This window comes from Triplophysa rosa, linkage group LG21, assembly GCF_024868665.1.
Source record: "Triplophysa rosa linkage group LG21, Trosa_1v2, whole genome shotgun sequence".
In the NCBI taxonomy this organism is placed as follows: domain Eukaryota; kingdom Metazoa; phylum Chordata; class Actinopteri; order Cypriniformes; family Nemacheilidae; genus Triplophysa; species Triplophysa rosa.
In genome coordinates, this window is record NC_079910.1 from 11857617 (window position 1) to 11873390 (window position 15774).

The 15774-nt window shown below is 37.2% G+C and overlaps 3 protein-coding genes across 6 annotated transcripts in view; all 3 read left to right on the forward strand.

Moving 5' to 3' along the window:
• Nucleotides 1-5987, forward strand: part of LOC130545438 (kelch domain-containing protein 8B-like) — a 93923-nt gene extending 87936 nt beyond the window's left edge. For all 3 annotated transcript variants that reach the window (XM_057319932.1, XM_057319930.1, XM_057319929.1), the window contains one exon: nucleotides 257-5987. In XM_057319932.1, the coding sequence (XP_057175915.1) occupies nucleotides 257-453 (197 nt within the window). In that variant the 3' untranslated portion in view covers nucleotides 454-5987. The remainder of the gene's footprint in view (nucleotides 1-256) is intronic.
• Nucleotides 5988-8274: 2287 nt separating this feature from the next.
• Nucleotides 8275-13244, forward strand: guca1b (guanylate cyclase activator 1B). Its single transcript, XM_057363294.1, has 4 exons — nucleotides 8275-8697; nucleotides 8953-9102; nucleotides 9570-9684; nucleotides 9865-13244. The coding sequence occupies exons 1-4, from the start codon at nucleotides 8497-8499 to the stop codon at nucleotides 9990-9992; spliced, it is 594 nt and encodes a 197-aa protein (XP_057219277.1). The 5' UTR covers nucleotides 8275-8496; the 3' UTR covers nucleotides 9993-13244.
• On the forward strand, nucleotides 12535-15730 carry oard1 (O-acyl-ADP-ribose deacylase 1). 2 transcript variants are annotated; one of them, XM_057363296.1, is made up of 6 exons: nucleotides 12535-12917; nucleotides 14379-14434; nucleotides 14614-14782; nucleotides 14869-14927; nucleotides 15026-15138; nucleotides 15257-15730. In XM_057363296.1, exons 2-6 carry the CDS (start codon nucleotides 14390-14392, stop codon nucleotides 15393-15395), a joined length of 525 nt encoding a protein of 174 aa, XP_057219279.1. In that variant the 5' UTR covers nucleotides 12535-12917; nucleotides 14379-14389; the 3' UTR covers nucleotides 15396-15730. The 2 variants fall into 2 exon arrangements, with proteins under 2 accessions (XP_057219279.1, XP_057219278.1); XM_057363295.1 differs by lacking the exon at nucleotides 12535-12917 and adding an exon at nucleotides 13349-13881.
• The last annotated feature ends 44 nt before the right edge of the window (nucleotides 15731-15774 follow it).

The following is a 15774-nucleotide window of genomic DNA, read 5'->3' on the forward strand; positions in this document are numbered from 1 at the left end:
TTTGGAACACTAAATTTACTGTTATTCAAAAATCAAACCTTTATTACATACATCAACAATTCACTGGCTGTCTAAATGGAATTGTTCTTGTTTTATTACTAAACAAATTCAATGAGTATGGAATTCAAACCCATGTCTCGCCGCAATAAGAGTTGTTTTGTTTTTTTCTCATTTAAGGCACCAAGTAAGCCAAATCCGCCCCTAAAACCCATGTGCATGTTGTAGATAATTTACTCTGTTGTTTCATGTTTGTCAGGTAACCAACCAACACCGCTGGCGTCAGTGGAGAGTTATAACCAGCTGAAGAGGAGATGGGAAGCCGTGGCCCCGTTACCCAGCCCTCGCTGCTCATGTGCCTCCATACAGACCCCCAACATGCTGTTCCTCATTGGAGGGGTGTCCCAAGGTCCCAGCAACGCCGTGGAAGCCCTCTGTTTAAAAGAGACTGTCTGACACACACATACACTTGAACAAATCCTGACATGCTGTACTGTCCCGAGTGTATATGCTCTGGAAACACACAAGCGTAGAAGCCAAGCAGACGTGTATGTCTCTGACAAACATTCACAGGCTTTTCCTGCAGAGAATGCATCAGCTTTATACTTCAAATAGTGGAGACAATCTTCTGGAGCTTGGAAAGTGTGCTGGACAGAAGACGTTTGGACTGGAAATCTTTGACAAGCAAAAAATACATTTAAGTATAATCTAACTATAGTAAAATATATTTATTATAACGTTGTATTAAAGAACATATATTTATTAATATATATATACGATTGTGCATATACTAAAATATATAAATCGATAGACCTACACAGACAGACACACTCCAGGCGCCTTTGAGCTGTACAGCATTTTTCAGTATCAGAGCAGGGTAATTTTCTGGCAAATTAAAGAGGAACTTAGGGCCATATCCACCGAGCTGCCACAGCACCTGTCTAAGGTAGCATGTTTAGCACTTTTTGTATTATTATTGACGGAGGATGTGCCGTGCGAGGACCGGAGGCGGATGCGTGCGTGTGTGTGTGTGTTTTTGTATCCTCACAGCCATGCACATGTGGAATTTAGCAATGTTCTGAGTGCAGAAAGCACTCCTATGATTCACACATGCACACACTGTAGCAAAAGACAGTAGAGATGACTGAGGACGTAAATGCATAATCATTTTTACTTGTCCCTTAGTTTGTAAAACAAGCAAATGTTTTGTTTACAGTAATGCACTTGAAAGTCCAGGCAGTATGTTTTTTTGTTTGCTTTTTGTTGTTTATTCAGTAACACTTTACTATAAGGTTGTATTTGTTAACATAAGTTTATGCATAAGCTAACACGAACTAACAATAAGCAATATTGTTTTTCAGCATTTATTTGTCTTCGTTAATGTTAGTTAATGCCAATACCATTGTTCATATTAGTTCTTTGTACATTCACGTTTGATTCTTAAAATGTATTAGTAAATGCTAAAATTAACATAAACTAATATAAATACATGCTGCAGAAGTATTGTTTATTGTTAGTTCAAAAAAACATTCCTGTAAAAAAGCGGTAGCTGGGGCGGCAGAAAACAACGTAAAATAACATGTAAAGTTACATATGTTACATAGATAATAAGTAAAGTAATGTTAAATAAAATAACATGGAAACATGTCATTTTACTTAACAATACTTTTCACCAAACTTGTAAGTTTGCGGTTTGTTTCTGTAAAAAAATTTTTTTACCACATTTCAAAAATGAAAATCTGAAAATTCCGTAAAATTACAATTTTACAGTGTAGTTAATGGGATGCATTAATTAATGTTAACAAATACAACCTTATTGGAAAGCGTTGCCAAATATTCTAATTCAAAATACTAGTTAATATAAATACATTAAGTTACACCAGCAAAAGTGATTATCTGCAGTGTCAAACCAGGTAACAATAACAGTCTCGGTGTCTGCAGTTTAAGCAGAAATATTTATTTTATTCTTATTTTGAGTTGTAAAGTTGTCTGAATCATCCTTTCAGCCCTGAGACTACGGTTGTGGTTACCATTAAAGACAGCATTCCTGTGTACAATTCACTGTAAGTGCATTACTGTAAAATGCTTTCCATTTAATAGACAAGTTGAAAACATTTTACTGAGATACATACAGTAACAGAAAACAGCAGCGCTTAACTTCTACTGATCCTAGAACATTGCTTGACTGCCCTCGAGGTTTCAAAAGGCCTGGCTGCAAAATTGACACTACCATTTTGTAAATTGTTTAAAAATTACCTAAGCAAAATGTTGACATTGTTAAACCCATTAAGCACACTGAAAAGTTCAGATGATCCAGTGCCATGGCTCAATCCACAAGTGATGGTTTCCTGCCATTGCAGGTCATATTTAATTAGAAGCTAGATCCTTAGGGTAAGAGCTAATTAGATTTAGTTGTGATAGTAGGCTGACAGACAAACGTTAACTGTTACTGAATGACCCATTTACTGAAGGAGAGATGAATGCTCTCAAGGGACATGCAAGAAGACAGTGAGCTCACTTCCTATAATGTTGATGAGCTAAAACCCTTGATGCAGACCTCACATGCCTCATTTTCGGTTCACTGGTACCCTGCAAGGGTCCTGTATTCCCATCACTGACGATCTGACAAGCGTATCAGGTCACTGGGCAGACGGCGTACATGTCAGGAATTGGCAATGCTTACTGACAGGTTTGGGCACAGTAAATTCAGGAGTATCTCTGCGGTGACAGGTCAATATGGGTTTGGTGGTTTTGATCTGGTCTGTGTGTATGTATGTGTGTGTGTGTTTGTATAAAGATCTGTTTACGATGAGCAGTGAGGTGACACCCGCATACCAGTTATATCACATTGTGGTCTCAGATGTGTGATGATCTGTCTTTATTGGCGATACGGTGCCTGAGGGTGGATTAAGACGTTCATACATATTCATATTGAATCATTGAGAGCTTTGTGTGTGTGAATATGGCTGTTTGTGTATATGTCTGTGTGTTTGTATTTGGTCAGGTTGTTGAGTACTGAAATCGTTTTGAATGCGTTTGTGTATGAAAAAGTGGTGGTTTACATCCAGCATCAAAATGACACGTCTGCTCACAAACATAAGGATGAAAAGCAACAAACATATACAATCCACATTTAGATTTATTTAGATTCACGCCTCCCTAATGACTGTGATATTGTGCTAGCTGCCGGCGGTCTTGTGCAACATGTCACAGCGGAAATACAAACCGGTGATAGATGGATATTTCTGTCTGTATTGAATCATGCCAGTTTACCAATAACAACAAAAATGAACAGAATGAAATATATAACACCAGGAGATAGCAATTTATTTCTTTTGTTTCTTTTTTTTTTGTTACTATTATTGTATGAATGTGGGCTCTGCTGCAGATTACCTCAATTTTATTTTTACTTAAAAAAATGTACGAGGTAAAATGTCACACAAGTCCTAGCCCTGCAAGAACTGATGATGTGAGAAAAAGATGCAGACGGAAATAAACTGCTTTTTTGTTCAATATACAAATTCACACGGCAAAGTCTTTTTGCTTACATCTCATTTCGCTGCCTCTATTAAATGGAAACACTAGAGTTCTTTTGTTGGTATTCGTAAAACACTCAAAAGAGAATTAGCATTTTCAACCCATGTGTTCCCTTGGGAATTCTAATGGGTGTTTAGAAAAGCGGTTTTTGATGAATAAAATAAGGTCTGCGGTCACTGTGCTTGAATAGACTATCCTGTTTTGTTCTGAAAAACAGAAATTACACACAGTCGTGCCTCTGGTGTGAATGCAAGTTGCCTCACCCTCATGTCTTTATTTGACTTTATTTCCTTTATTTCCGAAACACAAAAGATGTTTTGAAGAAGGTTGGTAACTGAACAAAACTGACCCCCATTGAATTTGATTGGATGGACAAAAAAACAGACATTTCCCAAAATACCTTGTTTTGTGTTCCACAGATTTTGAAGACTTGAGGGTGAATAAATGATGACATAATTTTGATCACTTTAACCTTATTTGACTCATAAATCAAAAACTGTTCAAAACACACAATAGAAACTCCAAAGCTTTTTAAGTTGGCACACAATTTGACATCATGACTGAACATCTTTTTTCCCGTTTTTACTTGTATACAATTTCCCTTGTTTTTAATTCATTTGACCACAGACTGAGAACTGGTGAATGAGGAGTTTCACTGAATGGAAAAATCTCATATTTTATATCTAGAGGTGCAAAATGTTTACTCTGAGTTGTTCATTTCAGAGGTGCAGCGAATATTATTCAGACATCCCCACAGTGCTTTAAATCACTTTAAGGGATACAAATGATTTGACTCCGGGCTGTTTTATTATACAATGTTCAAATGCATTTCATCCTTATTTGTATGTAAATCACTTGAGAGTAAACGCAGTGTATTGATCACCTAAACTCTAGTAGCGGTTGTTTTGCAGTGATTTTTCATGTTTCTCCATGTTCTGAATATTCTCTGTGGTGATTTTCCAATTCGAGTCAGTGAACTAATGCGGTTTCTCCAGTGTTTCGTGGGTTTACCTGTTTGTTTTGTTCACTTGTGAGCTAGCAGGTCATCATGTTGACCGCGTGATACCAGGAGCTGTAGAGATGATCTGATGTTTATTAATGATGTTGTGATGTCATATAGTGATGTAATAGTGGTAGCTGACGGCCCCTGACAGTCGTCAACGTACAGCGCACACACTCCGGGCACAATTTCTGACTCAATCTCCATAATAAATCAATCAAAACACACATTATCGCATCACATAATCGCAAATCTGAAGACGGATAAGTCTTGGTTTTAGCCCTGAGCGGGAAATACAATTTTAGTTCATGTTTTCCGGACATAAAATATTGCCTTGAAAGATTGTTTCACACTGAGGTAGATGAGCGGAGACACACAGCCGGCCCAAGGGAACTAACACTGTCCTATGAGATTACACCGCACCCATCCACACAGCGTAAACTGTTTTACCCTCTAGCGTACTGTTGTCGACCATGCACTGAATCAACCTCTGTTGTTACACTTTGAAACTGTTATTCACATCTTTATTCTGTGAAGAATTATGGGACTATAAATGTGTTGGTGTATGAGCACTGTAGTCATGACTTTTGGTGAGATGGCTATGTCAATGCTGTTGATGCTGTGGTTTATAACTTTGTTTCAAGTAGATCAAATTTAAAACATAATATCTGTAAAATAGATCAGTTTTATCAAAAAATGGCCTGTAACTTTTAAGCAAAATTCTTACTGATATCTTAAAGGTGCTGTAAGTTCAGATGATTTTAACCGCACACCCTCTATCCAAACCCCGCCCTCAAGACATCTCAGCCAACCCAAACACACAAAATGATTCATTGGCAGGGAGCATTTCTCATTGGCTGGTTTTCAGATTGACCAAAAAGCGCAGACCTGCTGTTTCCAGAGTCTACAGCTGTCACATTTCTCTGGGTGCCTGTTTTCTATGATCTCTGAGATGATGTAGTGACTTTTAATGTGTGGTGTTTCAAAAGCAAAAGTGAAGAAATGCTTACAGCACCTTTAAAGTTGTCATCAGGATGAAAGACAGAAAGCAATATACGAAACTACATGAAAATGACAGTGGAGTGAAATCTTTGACACCATTATATCCCCCATTGTATGTGAATAGAGATTGAAGCTGCATATCACACGGAGAACTGAAAACTGGCTAGATGGGTTAACATGGTCTGGATTTCAATCTAAATTGTGTTGAAACGTGTTGACGCACAAGTCCAGTTCAGTAGTTCAGTGCCTATATATGTGAGGTAGTGCCTCTACTACAATTTCTGTAATAAAGTCTTTGAACATTTCTATGTGATCCTGTGTGACTCTGTGTTTTGCACACCCTTTTTTACAGAACAAAAGAAAAAATATGTCACCTGTTTGATAATGGATGATGTAGACACCGACAAAACATCTTTAAACTTCTTGACAAGACAGGGATTAAAAAGTTCTTGCTTCATGCCCAACTTGCTTGATTTATGACTAAATTATTTGACATTTGTCAAAATGATTTCATGTTTCCCTTCACCTCTTATTCATAATACTGAAAATAAATGAAGCTGTTTTACAAGACCAAATAATGAGTTCATTTGCATACAAATTAATTAAAAAGCTCCTGTAACTGTCTATACTTTAATTAAACAGTAGCACTTGTACTTATCCTAATTTCTTTTGTTTTATATCATTTTTATTCCCCTGCAGTGTATCTCTATGTGATGGGGCTAATTATTAGGCTACTTAGCTAGATTAAAGAAGCTAGATGTAGCTTCAGAAATATTGCTCTGGCTGCCCTGCTGTGTGTATGGGATGAGCTGTATTTGCAGGGGAGGGAGAAAATTCATTCACTGCTCACTGGTGCATACACGACGATTTTAAAACTGTTTATGACATAATGACAATAATTATGACACATTATGACACCTGGGGTCAGTATACCTATTATTGCCAGGATGTACAGTATTCAATTTCTTTTCTTTAATTAAATTATTCATATTTCATATCCTCACGAATCAGAGCTTTTGCGCTGCATTATATTGTACAACTGTTAGTTAGTAAAGTGCACAGTTCTGTATTTCTTGGAGCTATTATTGTTAAAAGAACAAAAGAACACGAAAACCATGGCACCATATAAAGTTTAGCCTGTGTAACACTGGCACCTAGCGGCGCTTTTAAATATTGCACCCTTTTTGTAAAACAAGTGGGACAGAACCTCAGCGATTTTTTCGCTTCATTTAATTGAATTTAAGCGTTCTCTTGTAATGATCACATCATGGCAGCCTATATTTGTAGCATCATGAATGATTTAGTGTCATATCCGATCAAAGCACTGATGGATAATTGTATATATAAACTGTAATTAGGCTTGAGAGCAAACAAAAAGTACTGCATTAAATCTAAAGATATTTAAATCCACTTATGAGCAGGAATGATTAATTAGGCGCACTGATAGGGAACATAACATAAGTATGCTTATTTCTCAATCATTAACTCCTGATTACTGCCTTGCTTGCAGTTAATATGACTCTGAAACTCACTGAATCATTTTCAGCGCGTATTGATTTTTAAGACATAATTAGAACTCGGGCAGGATTTGTTTGTTTATGTCATACATTTTGTGCACAATACAGAAGCTAAATACATGTGAGTTATGTTACAATTATTACTACTAGGCTGCTACTACTACTACTAATACTAATAATAATGTTTTGTAGCTCAAATTATTTTGCATTTCAATATAAAGCACAATAATCATGTTTGTTATTGTATAGGGTTTTAATCCAATAAGATCGTTAATTCATTGTGCAATAAGTGTCCTCATTACCTCTAGGCCCAAAGAGCTTATCCTCGTGAAGTATAGTCAGCACATTAGAAAAGGTCTTTAAAGATCATGGATGGACAAAACACCGACCCTGTGTAGCCTACCAACTGGAAACACTCAAACATAACATATCTTAGTGTCTTTGACCTGTAGCATTTGAATGTCTTATATTTGCCATGCACATCTAAGGCACATCCAGCTATATTGATTGTTTAAATGTAATCGAAGTATCATATCCTAGTTTTGAACTATAAATAGAAACTGCAGAGGGCAGAGAGGATTATGACTCAGATTGTCTAAATGATTCACAGGACACAGGACAGAGCAATATCTGTTTTTTAAGGTTTACATTAGGACAACCTTTACCTAGAAACCTCAACCCCCCCACCCAGACCCTAAAACAAACAACGGACCACTTATTATAAAAATCTACTCAGTAACAATTTACAGTGACGTTCATCCGTAATTTCCGAAAACATTCTTTTCTTTTATCATGCACAACATGTACAACATTAAAACATTCATATGTGTGTATGTCCACTGAACCCCTGCAGGTCCTTCATGGACAGTTCTGGTTTCTGGCACTTAGAGACCAATTAGAGGTCTTAGTAAACAAGGGGATGAAGATGTCCTTTTGTGTTTTGTGGCCATAACCTAGACAACGGTTTTAATTTAAACAGGATAAAAATAGTTAGCAAGAGATAATTAACTTCCTTGATGTCTTCATCACTTTGATATCCACAGGGAGCCCTGAAACCTCAAGTCAGGAGTTGCACACTCTCCGAAATGATAAATAATAGCGAAGCTTTTCTTGATCTTGTTTTAAGCTAATTGAATCAGACATGGATTGTTATGAATAATCCCTTGCAGTCATGTGATTCATTCTGTGCTGAATCCAAAGCCAGTCGAGCATTTGCGTTGAAAGGCTGCATTTAAAACTCTGATCAATACGAAACCATTTTCTGCTTCTTTTTTTGCAAGGGATAAACATTTATGTGATTGCATCTCTACAGTATTGTATCATTCAGTACTGTATCAGTTTAGATGGGGAAGACACCCATGGAAATGAGGCTGCCAGATGCGATCATAATCCTTTTTGGTTGAAAAGCAGAGCTTTGGTTTTGGTTTGTTGTCTGCTTTCGTGATGGGTCAGCGACTCAGTGAGGACTCTGATGATAAAGAGATTGATGTTGCTGAACTGCAGGAGTGGTATAAAAAGTTTGTGGTGGAATGTCCGAGCGGGACCCTGTTCATGCACGAGTTCAAAAGCTTCTTTGGGGTAACTGATAACCCGGAAGCAGCAGATTACATAGAAAACATGTTCCGTGCTTTTGACAAAAATGGGGTAAGTGAATCACAAATACTGCTTAACCAGTGTTCATCATCTGATATCTCAGACATTTTTCTCTACAATTCCATTTAAAGATATTAATATTAGGCTACACATGAATAATATTTTTAATATTAATAATTATATGTAGGCCTAATATTTATTTAATACCTATGAACCTGATATTACAATTTTGGATTAGAAAAGAAAGTTTCTGGCCCGTTTCTGGTTGTTTATTGTCAGATTTCCTTCCCTTTTATTTTTTCATAGGACAACACTATTGATTTTCTGGAATACGTTGCAGCCTTGAATCTAGTGCTTCGAGGAAAGCTGGAGCACAAATTAAAATGGACTTTTAAAATGTATGACAAGGATGGTAGTGGCTGCATTGACAAAACAGAGCTAAAGGAGATTGTGGAGGTAATCATCCCTTGTGTCCAATTCAAAAATACTGGGACTATAATGCGTCAAAGGTTTCGAAAGTAAAGTAAAAAAAAGGTTGGGTAACATAATGTTGTGAATTTTAGTTGCACTTGTTGTTAAATATGATAATATAATTGGTTTCATAACTTTGACCTTGACATGAAACTTTATAGCGAGATGTTTGCAAGGGACTAATTCATATGACCTGTATGATTGCAGAATGTATGTAATAAGAACACTGTTACCGCAGTTAGGTTATATTTATACTTAAGTGCATTCTTAAATTTACTTTTATTCATACTTTAACACATTCATGGAAACAACATGGGCATTAATAATCTGATAATCAGGCTGTTCTGTCGTAACACTTTTGTTATATAAAACAATAAGACCCCTGATGACTCTCTTGATGCTGTTGATTTGTTAGTCCAATGTGGCATGCTGTGTAATGTTTACTTTTCCAGTCAATCTACAGACTAAAGAAAGCCTGTCACGGTGAACTTGATAAAGAGTGCAACCTACTGACCCCAGACCAGGTGGTGGACCGAATATTTGAGCTAGTGGATGAGAATGGAGATGGTAAAACTTCTGATTGTAATTTTTGTTTGTTTGTTTTGTTGGTGAATAATTACAAGTAATTGTTAAAACAGTTCTCGTACTACTTTCATTTTATAAGTTCATTTTAAATTGTATCTTAATAATTCATAATTTCTCTTTCTTTGTTGAAATGTACTGAGCTGATGTAGTTTGTGTCTGCAGGGGAGTTGTCTCTGGATGAGTTCATTGACGGGGCACGACGTGACAAGTGGGTCATGAAGATGCTGCAGATGGATGTTAACCCTGGAGAGTGGATCAATGAACAACGACGCAGGAGCGACAACTTTTAAATATGCCCTTAAACCTTTACCATAAGCCTGTCCCTTTAACTTAGCAAACATAGCACAGATTGTATATGGCTTCTCAATTACAAATGTTATCCCCGCGAACATTAATGTTATTTCTCATCATCTTTTTTATGAAATAAGGTGTAGAGTGTGATTTCCGGTGTAGGACTGTCCAGTAGCTCCTCACTGCAAAACGTGAGACACAGGGGGCAAGGTTGGATCCAGATCCAGTCTCCTCCCATTGCATTGTGATTGGTCGACACTGGATCCAGTCTCCTCCCACTTCGTCTTGATTTATCGATTGGTGGACGCGTCATACTCGTGTTGTTGCTCTACCATTTCCACCATTTTGACAGAAATACAAACTTGCTGAAGACAAAATATATTTATTAACGTGTTTTTAATAACATATTTTATTAGATTTATGTTTTGAGTACTTTTAATAACGTATTTTTTACATTTAGGTTTAGGTTAAGGGTTTGGGTTAACATATTTAACTGTGATCGTACACTAAACTATGATTACATTAATAAGAGCAAACGTTGGCGAAAACGGTTTGCAACTTAACTCTCCAAATAGGCCCTTTTCACAATGACGTCACTTAACTTCCGCCTTTTCGCAAAGCAGTGTATCATAACATCCGTCTTGCAACAAACAAGAAGAACTTTCGTTTTGCCGTCGCGCTGGAATTTAACAACAGTGAAAAAAAACTGACAGAACACGTATTCCTACTTATCCTAGCACCTTCTCTAACACAAAAAGAAAACACTTACCTTCATAATCAAACAGGTACTGTTCAACGAAGAATTTGTATCCTTTCTCTAGCTTTGATCTTGTCATTAGCTAAAATTTGTCTGCAAGACGTTTGTGACAAGCAGAGCGGGACGAGGGCCGTGAGGGAACTGTCGGTACACGATCCGGGATGCCTGCTCGATCCGTCCGCGCATGCGCATAATGACGTAGTAGATTATTCTGTTTAGTGACGACACTGCACGATCTGTTCCACGCTTGAGCACCTTTGTACCGCGACTTTCACTACTGTCCACCTCTGGTCTCTTGTCACTTCTGTGTGCACACTATGCGTTGAAATACTCTGTAACGTTTCCCCAGACTTGTTTGTAGTTCCTTCTTCATGTAAGTGCAGATAGTCTAGGCGGAAGTGCATATTATGTTCCTTATTGTGTTCTGTAAACACCATTGAAGGGATTATTCCTCATTTAGATTATATAGCTAGATATATTAGCCTATATATAGACCCATACTAATACAAAATGAGTCGATTTAAAGTTAACTAATATTAGAAGCTTTTAATAAAAACCGTCTTTGACAATACTACTGACCTCAGATCGAAACACAGCAAGTTAAGTAGGCCTAATGCCATACAGCAATGAATCGCAAAGGGGAGTATGGAGGAAACTGAAGGTTTGCAGTGACAGACTCTCAAGACTCAGACTTTATTCCACATGTAACCAAAATCGTGTATGTTCATGTAACAACTCCTTTATTATTTTGGATTGGCAACCACGTAAACACATCGTAATGCATAGCGTAAGCTACATTTTAAAACATCAAAATAGACCCGCCATGAACTGTTAAATGAAAAACACAATGTAGCCTACACAAATATGCCGCCAGTTGTGCCGTCTGGCCGTCAAGTGTTTCATCGCATGTGTCGGTACACGATCCGGGATGCCTGCACGATCCGGGATGCCTGCACGATCCGTTCTGCGCATGCGCATAATGACGTAGTAAACAACTTTACGGTTTCCCTACACTATATTGGTATCAAGCATGCGATGAAACGCTTGACGGCCAGACGGCACAACTGGCGGCATATTTTTGTAGGCTACGTCGTGTTTTTCATTTAACAGTTCACGGCGGGTCTATTTTGATGTTTTAAAATGTAGCTTACGCTATGCATTACGATGTGTTTACGTGGTTGCCAATCCAAAATAATAAAGGAGTTGTTACATGAACATACACGATTTTGGTTACATGTGGAATAAAGTCTGAGTCTTGAGAGTCTGTCACTGCAAACCTTCAGTTTCCTCCATACTCCCCTTTGCGATTCATTGCTGCATGGCATTAGGCCTACTTAACTTGCCGTGTTTCGATCTGAGGTCAGTAGTATTGTCAAAGACGGTTTTTATTAAAAGCTGCTAATATTAGTTCACTTTAAATCGACTCGTTTTGTATTAGTATGGGTCTATATATAGGCTAATATATCTATCTATATAATCTAAATGAGGAATAATCCCTTCAATGGTGGTTACAGAACACAATAAGGAACATAATATGCATTTCTGCCTAGACTATCTGCACTTACATGAAGAAAGAACTACAAACAAGTCTGGGGAAACGTTACAGAGTATTTCAACGCATAGTGTGCACACAGAAGTGACATGAGACCAGAGGTGGACAGTAGTGAAAGTCGCGGTACAAAGGTGCTCAAGCGTGGAACAGATCGTGCAGTGTCGTCGCTAAACAGAATTGTCTACTACGTCATTATGCGCATGCGTGAACGGATCGTGCAGGCATCCCGGATCGTGTACCGACAGGAACTGCGCGAGGCCGGTGATGCGAGTGATGACGTGCATCTCTCTCGTCCCACTCTGCTTGTCACAACGTTGTACATCATCTAGCCGTATTTGTGGCAGATGTGCAAGGGACTTGGTAAACTCCATTCTGAGGCGCTAGCGGAAGTAACTTCTTCTTGAGTTTTACTGGCGGTTGGCAAACCAGCTTATAGGTGCATTACCGCCACCTTATGAACTGGAGTGCTAGCGGAAGTAACGATACACTGCTTTGCGGCAGAACGGAAAATGCGTGACGTCATGTGAAAAGGGCGTATTGCGGCTAAGTATATAAAGTGGGAGGAGTCGGATCTGGATCCAACTACGCACCCTGGATGTCGTGTTCTGCAGTGAGGTCTGTCTCTGTAAATTCCTCTTCGTTTCTTATACTCCCAGTTCTATCTCTCATCCTTCATTGCTATGTATATTTTTATGTTTTCTTTATTTATGCTGTCGAACATTTATCAAAAGCTGTTAAACTCTTGTGGATGTAATGCATTTGGATTTTATTTCAGATATTACACAATCACGTAGGCTAGTGTATCGACAATATGTTGTCATATCTGAGGTTTGTAAATATATGATGAAGACTGGGTCACACTAAAAAGTGTACATTTCTCAAACATTTTAATCTTTCCGTATGTACTGTACTTTATTATTAATAAAGGTATCTTCTTTGTGATTTGCATACAACGCCACAACAATTTAGGACTTAAAAAATAAATAAAATATAATGTTATTAAAAACGTGCTTTTTGTTCATTTGTTGCATAGAATTAATGATAATGGCAACCAGTTTTGCTAGTAATATTATTTTCATAAATGTGTATTTTCAAAAGAAAGGAATGTATTACAAAAACCAAAATGTCTGCGTTAATTGCCATATCAAGCCTATTAAAGGATAATTTATTAAAACAGTGTTATAAATAATGCAAGTATGTATATGTGGACCCTGTGATATGTTGCGCACTTTGTTGACAAAATACTGGTGTATGAAACTAAATTAAAAATCAAAATTATTTTCTATTTATACAAAAACAGTTAAGTTACAGAAGCCAATTGCCATGTAATTATTGTCTATAGTTGGGTTTATTTATCCTATAAGCTTTTATTTACTTAATCTTTGACTCTCTTCAAAACGTAAAGGGTTTAAACTCCCTACCACTAGATGGCAGTCAATGCTTTTCAATACGAAACTTTAAAGGGACTAAATGTGAAACAGAAACTTCTGGGTTTCTACTGCTGCTTTATTTTTAATCATTCAAACTAGTTCGATCGTTTTGATCGTTTGTAAAGCACACATTTATCTTCGTTATTGTGGTAAGTTATCAGAGCATCGCAACAAGCACCAGTGACAGACAGTTAGCAAGCATGTGTAAATGCCCCTGTAACATATTTATTTAACGTTAGTTTGCTCGTTCAACCTTAATAGCGATTAAAAACATGATTGTTATAAACTTACGGGCACTCCAGGGCCATTTCATATCAAATGTTGGTTCAAAAGTGTTTATGCAGGTTAGTTTCAAACACCTAGTTTAAACTTGTTTAAAATCTGTTACAAACTGCGATTTTAAGATGTTGGTATTTTATAATGCTGCCAGGAAATATAATTTGAATACAGCTACCAAGCTCATGCATTCGTGTATGGAAAATTTAATGGAGCTAACTTCTAAAATGTTGTATAGCCTACTGTGCTTTAAATACATTTTTAATTTATTTATTCATTAATTCTAAACAGCAGACTTCCATTGTGAATATTTACCCCATATAGTGTGATAATCTTGTGGTATTTCTTTTACAACCTTACCATGGTCCAGTCTGTTCCTAAATGTCTGAGGACTATAAAGTTAACACGGATGAAGATACACAAGATGTAAGCATGTCTAAATATTTTTTTTGTTTGTTATTTCTAAAAGTAATTCCGTTTTATTAGTGTTCTGTGGTTTGGGGATTCAGATGCTGGTTTAGAATCTGATAAACGCTAATAGCAGCTCATACCCATGCCAGGGGGTTGTCTCAGTATGAACAGATTTGTTGTCTTGTATATTTCAGCACCCGTGCAGCTCGGGATGGCAGCTGCAGTACTTGAGAGGAGATTTGTTCACCTGTTCTGTCACAGACGCCCTGGCACACTGTATCAGTGCAGACTGCCGTATGGGAAGAGGTATAGCTGTGCTTTTCAAGAGGAAATTCCGTGGAGTTGAAGAGATTCTAGCTCAGCGTGAGTGCTATCTTTGTTACTACTGCTAAGAAATACCATGTACTTCCAGTTACCCTTTCACCTCTTTAATTATATCCTTTTAACAGGTAAGCGTCCAGGACAGTGTGCTGTTCTTAAAAGATCTGGTCGGTTTGTGTATTACCTGGTAAGGCTTTTAGAAATAATTAACGTTTACTTGTCATTTCTACTTTTAATGTAAGATGAAGTTGTCTAAACTGATTTGCTTGATCTTTTTTCTGTTAGATTACAAAGCAAAAGTACAACCAGAAGCCCACATATGACACTCTCAAAAATAGCCTTGTGTCTATGAGAGAACACTGCTTGGCCAACGGTGTTAACAAAATATCCATGCCTCGGTAAACTGACAGAATTACGAGACATATATACAGCTTGGCTTGATGTTTGAAAAAAAGTATTATTTAGGTTTAATTGTTGTACTGTATACACATGACTGATGTCATTTTATCTTGCTAGGATTGGCTGTGGACTCGATAAACTGGAATGGGAAAATGTTTCTTCCATTATTACTGAAGTCTTCCAGAACACAGATGTCTGCATCACTGTCTATTCAATAGACCAAAGCAAGTCTAAAACTCATGTTCTTAAAAAATGATTCCCGTGGAATTTCACAATATCCCTCTAGTTTTCACTATTTTATTTGTTCCTTTGTTATTTTGGGGGAGAACGTTTGTAGGTATCTAATAATATACACTAAGATATAATAGGTTTTGGGTTCTGTTGTTTTTACCTGTTCATCCTGTTGGGTATCTGATGTGTTTGTATGTTCTGTTCACCACCAGAGGGCATGTGTATTTGTTTTGAATGGAGATATTTAATACTGTTCTGCTTTCATATTTTTTTCACTAAAAACCGTTTTGTCAGATGTAAAGAACACAGAAGCATTTCCTCAGTTGAATATATATCATTGATAAATGTCATCAGGCTGTTCTGCGTGTCTGAGTGAATTATGTGCACAGTTTAACATACAACAC